This window comes from Nicotiana tomentosiformis, chromosome 9, assembly GCF_000390325.3.
Source record: "Nicotiana tomentosiformis chromosome 9, ASM39032v3, whole genome shotgun sequence".
Taxonomy (NCBI): domain Eukaryota; kingdom Viridiplantae; phylum Streptophyta; class Magnoliopsida; order Solanales; family Solanaceae; genus Nicotiana; species Nicotiana tomentosiformis.
The window spans coordinates 26846741-26852251 of NC_090820.1; the positions used below are offsets into that span (position 1 = coordinate 26846741).

Sequence of the window (5511 nt, forward strand, 5' to 3'; positions counted from 1 at the left end):
GAAATGATCTGATACATTTGACCCAAAGTTTAGAAAATTTATTAGAGAAATTTACGATAATTTTTGCCAACCTTTATTTCGCAACTTGCTTGACTCCAAAACTTAACATGTGACCAGTGTGATATTATAATACCTCATAATACATTATTATTAGCATATTATACACTCTTAGTCTTATCCCACAGGTGCAAGTTAACTTAAACCTTCCGAACGCGCTGGGTGCTACTCGAGCCATTTCTTTAACCATGAACCTTTGTTTAAGGAATTCCTTTGAGTTAAAGCTTTAGTTTAGTTCCTTGATATTACCATACATTTTCAGTCTTATTCTCTCAATGTGCTATACCCAATCATATATACCTAATATAACCACGCCACGTTATGTATATTATGTAAGAGAAGAGAGAAACATCTGGGGTCTCACAGTCTCCCCCCCTTAAGAACATTCATCCGCGAATGGGTCAAGTCAATTCCTTGGTTTCATTTCTTGTCCGCTAATACGTTATTTGCGAGGCTATATTTGTTACATTTTCAAAGCATAAATCAAATTCTGAAGATTCCAACTACTAGGCTTCGTATAGCTATCTCGCAATAAAAAAAAATTTAAATTGCACTTTCAAGTCATTTAAAATCCAATTAAGATGGTGTAAAGAAATAATTGGCAATTATTTAAATGCGACTCACCTTAAGTCATAAATAGGTGGGGGTACTTCTTCCTCATTTCCTCCTCAGCTTCCCAGGTCATTTCCTCGATGTTGTTATTTCGCCATAACACTTTCACGGAAGCCACTTCTTTAGTTCGAAGCTTCCTTACCTGCCGATCTAAAATAACTACTGGTACCTCTGCATAAGATAAGTCTTCAGCAATGTGAATATCCTCAATGGGCGTAATACATGAAGGATCTCCAATGCACTTCCACAACATAGATACATGAAACACAGGATGGACTGCTTCCAATTCTAAAGGCAAATCAAGCTCGTACGCCACCCTACCAATCCTCCGAATAATCTTATACGGTCCAACATACCTGGGGCTGAGCTTCCCCTTCTTTCCAAATCGCATGACGCCCTTCATAGGTGATACTTTCAGGAAAACCCAATCTTCTACATCAAACTCTATGTCTCGTCGTCGAACATTTGCATAAGACTTTTGCCGACTTTGTGCTGTACGCAGCCGGTCTCTAATAAGTTTTACCTTTTTCCATTGCTTGCTGGACTAAGTTAGGACCTAACAACTCTGCTTCCCCGACCTCGAACCAACCGATCGGCGACCTACACTTCCGCCCGTATAGTGCTTCGTAAGGAGCCATCTGAATACTAGCTTGGAAGCTGTTATTATAAGCGAACTCAATAAGAGGTAGATGATCATCCCAACTTCCTTTAAAATCTAGCATGCATACACGTAACATATCCTCAACTGTCTGAATATTACGCTCTGCCTGTCTATCAGTTTGCGGATGAAAAGCGGTGCTAAGATTTACCTGCGTGCCTAGACCCTTCTGAAAATATTTCCAAAAATATGCTGTAAATTGAGCCCCTCGATCAGAGATAATAGATAATGGCACTCCATGAAGGCGAACAATCTCTCGAATGTAAAGCTTGGCATAATCCTCGGCTAAATATGTCATCCTGACTGGCAGTAAATGAGCAGATTTTGTAAGCCTATCAATAATTACCCAAATAGAATCATACCTCTGTGGAGTGCGAGGCAAACCAGTGATGAAGTCCATATTTATCATGTCCCATTTCCATAATGGAAACTCAATACACTGAGTTAGGCCTCCAGGCCTCTGATGTTCGGCTTTAACTTGCTGGCAGTTGGGACATTGGGCTACCATCTCCGCGATATCTTTTTTGATTCCATTCCACCAATAGATCTGTCGAAGGTCCCGATACATCTTTGTCGCTCCGGGATGAACTGCATATCTAGAATAATGGGCCTCCGAAAGAATCTTGGCACGGAGCTCTCCTACTGACGGTACACATAAGCGGCCCTGGTATCTAAGGACTCCATCTCCAGTTAGCTCAAATAAAGGTTGTCGCTGCTGTGGAATACTTTCCCTCAGTTTTATAAGCTCAGGATCCTCGTGTTGTCGCTCTTTCACTTCAGTAACAAAAGAAGATTTTGCCGTATTCTGAACGAGAATGCATCCACCCTCTGCATCTACCAAACGCACCTTCAAACTAGCTAGCTGGCATAGATATTTGGTCATCTTGACCTTATCAGCTTCAACATGGCTTAGACTGCCCATGGACTTCCGGCTAAGGGCATCAGCAACAATATTAGCTTTGCCGGGATGATATAAAATATCAACATCATAGTCCTTTAGTAATTCTAGCCATCTTCTTTGTCGTAGGTTCAGCTCCCTCTGTTTAAATAAATACTGAAGGCTCTGGTGGTCGGTGAAAACATCAATATGAACCCCATATAGATAATGCCGCCAAATCTTTAGGGCAAATACAACTGCGGCTAACTCAAGATCGTGCGTAGGATAGTTCTGTTCATGTTTTCGCAACTGTCTGGAGGCGTACGCGATAACCTTACCATGCTGCATAAGAACACAACCTAGGCCAATTCTCGAGGCATCACAATATACAACATAACCCTCGGTGCCATCCGGAAGAGTCAAGACAGGTGCCGTAGTAAGCCTTTTCTTTAGTTCCTGAAAACTTTGTTCACATGCCTCAGTCCACTGAAACTTAGCTCCCTTATGTGTCAGTTTAGTCAATGGTGCAGAGATAGAGGAAAATCCCTCCACAAACCTTCATTAATACCCTGCCAAGCCTAAAAAGCTACGAACCTCTGTCAGATTCAAGGGCCTCGGCCAAGTCATCACAGCTTCAATCTTTTGGCCATCAACCTTGATACCATCGCCGGTAATAACATGACCAAGAAAAGCTACAGAAGTTAGCCAAAATTTACATTTAGAGAATTTAGCATATAACCTGTAGTCCTGGAGAGTCTGCAATACAGCTCGCAAGTGATCCGTATGCTCGGCTTCCGATCGTGAATATATCAGGATGTCGTCAATAAACACAATCACAAATTCATCCAAGAATGGTTTGAATACCCGGTTCATAAGATCCATAAAGGCTGCTGGGGCATTTGAAAGCCTGAAAGACATGACAAGGAATTCAAAATGGCCATACCTCGTCCTAAATGCTGTTTTTGGGATATCAATATCCCTGACTCGTAGCTGATGATAACCGGATCGCAAGTCAATCTTCGAAAAGCATTTGGCACCTTGTAACTGGTCGAACAAGTCATCAATCCGTGGAAGAGGATACTTATTCTTGATAGTGACTTTATTTAGTTGCCTGTAGTCAATGCACATCCGCAAGGACCCATCTTTCTTTCGAACAAAGAGCACCGGAGCACCCCATGGGGATGTACTTGGCCTAATAAAGCCTTTATCGAGCAAGTCCTTCAGTTGTTCCTTCAATTCCCTTAGCTCTGCAGGAGCCATTCTGTAGGGAGGAATGGATATAGGCTGCGCATCAGGAAGCAAATCTATAGCGAAATCGATTTCCCTTTCGGGGGAATTCCTGGAAGCTCGTCAGGGAATACCGTCGGGAATTCATTCACAATAGGAACCGACTGAAGAGTCGCTGGCTCCTTATCTATATCCCTAACATGAACCAGATAGTATATACAACCTTTAGCAATAAACTTCCGAGCCCTAAGGTATGAAATAAACTTACCCTTGGGCGTGGCTGCATTACCTTTCCATTCAAGGACAGGCTCACCAGGAAAATGAAATCGGACCAACTTTGCATGACAATCAATATTAGCATAACAAGCTGCCAACCAATCCATACCCATAATGACATCGAAGTCTAACATAACCAATTCAACTAAATCAACAGAGGATGGACGGTCATTAATTAACACTGTACAATCTCGATAGACATGATTAGCTACAATAGAGTCGCCAACTGGCGTAGACACCTCAACTGGCTGTGGCAACAACTCAGATCTCATGTCAAGCTTACCAGCAATAAATGGAGTAATATATGAAAATGTAGAGCCGGGATCCATCAATGCATAAATGGCATGAGAATGTATTGTCAATATACCTGTGACAACATCTGGGGATGCCTCTGAATCCTGTCGGCCTGTGAGTGCATAAAAGCGATTCTGGCCACCACTAGAACCTGAGGTGTCTCCTCCACCTCTCCCCCTACCACGGCCCTGAGTAGACTGTGGACCTGGTCGGGGAGCACGGACTGAGGGCGAAGAGGCTGCTGTGAATCCTGAAGGCTGAGCTGGTGCACCTCTGCCTAACCCCGGGCACCGGCTAATATAATGTCATGTCTGCCCACAATGAAAACATGCACTCGAACCCTGTCTACATTGCCCGGTGTGCAGCTTACCGCACTGAGTACATGGAGGAGTAAGCTGTCTCATCTGTGCAGAACGCTCCTGTAGACGGCCCTCAGGCTGGCCTGAGCTCTGCCCCGGTCCTGACTGAATATAACGATCAAACCGCTGGCCCTGCATCTGTGGTGGGAAACTACCTGCTGACCGAGGTGGATATCGATGGAGTGGGGGCCTAAAATCAACTCTTGGCTCCCTATAAGACCCCATAGTACGAGCCCTCTTACTCTGCTCCCTATCCCTGCGAGTATCACGAATCCGACGGGAAAGGTCCTCTATAGTCTGAGCGAAAGCCTGTATGCAGGAAATATCTACATCATCCGATAGGGATGCAACCCTACAGTCTCTAATCAGATGATCCCCCAAACCATCCACATAATGATGAACTCTGGCCCTCATGGTACGTACTATATCTGGTGCATACCTTGCCAAAGAATTAAACTTATGGCTATAATCCCTCACACTCATATCCCCCTGCTTTAGGCTAAGAAACTGGTCAAGACGGGCCTCCCGAACCTCCCGTGGCAAATAATGGGCTAAAAAGCCTCAGAGAAGTCCTCCCACTCTGCTGGCGGAGCATCAGGTCCTCTAGATCTCTCCCATGCCTCATACCATAGGACGGCTACATCACGTAGTCGAAAAGAAGCCAACTCCACAGCCTCGGTGACGGAGGCATGCATCACCCTCAATACTCTATACATATGGTCTATAAAGTCCTGGGGATCCTCAGTGGAACTGGATCCTGTAAATAATGGAGGGGCCAAGTGAAGAAACTCTCGTACCGTCGAGCTTCCTATCCGATCTCTCCGGGCATCTTCTCCTGACTCTAGCTGTCGCTCATGAATAGAAACCATCCTAGTCAGCAACTGAACAGCCTCCCTCATCCCCTGCTCCCCAATCTCTGATGGGGGAACAATAGGTGCTGGAGGTCCTGTGTCTCTAGCTGCCTCAGGTACCAATGGAACTGGTGAGGCTGGGGGTACTGCATCTCCCTAGGCTCAAACAAATGCTGGGGAAGCTAAAACTAGGGGTACTGGAGACTCACTGTGAGCCTCTAAGGGAAATCTATCCCTCTGACCCGGTGGAGAACGATTGGTACCTTCTCCCGGATCCATACCTATCTCTCGATGTGCCAT

General features: G+C 44.7%; 2 protein-coding genes across 2 annotated transcripts; both read right to left on the reverse strand.

Moving 5' to 3' along the window:
- Positions 1–682: 682 nt before the first annotated feature.
- Positions 683–4843, reverse strand: LOC138898514 (uncharacterized). Its single transcript, XM_070184584.1, has 5 exons — positions 4372–4843; positions 3768–4278; positions 2921–3111; positions 1193–2284; positions 683–840 (listed from the first exon to the last, which is right to left on the reverse strand). Exons 1-5 carry the CDS (start codon positions 4841–4843, stop codon positions 683–685), a joined length of 2424 nt encoding a protein of 807 aa, XP_070040685.1.
- Positions 4844–4911: 68 nt separating this feature from the next.
- On the reverse strand, positions 4912–5511 carry LOC138898515 (uncharacterized). The gene is made up of 2 exons (XM_070184585.1): positions 5410–5511; positions 4912–5367 (listed from the first exon to the last, which is right to left on the reverse strand). Exons 1-2 carry the CDS (start codon positions 5509–5511, stop codon positions 4912–4914), a joined length of 558 nt encoding a protein of 185 aa, XP_070040686.1.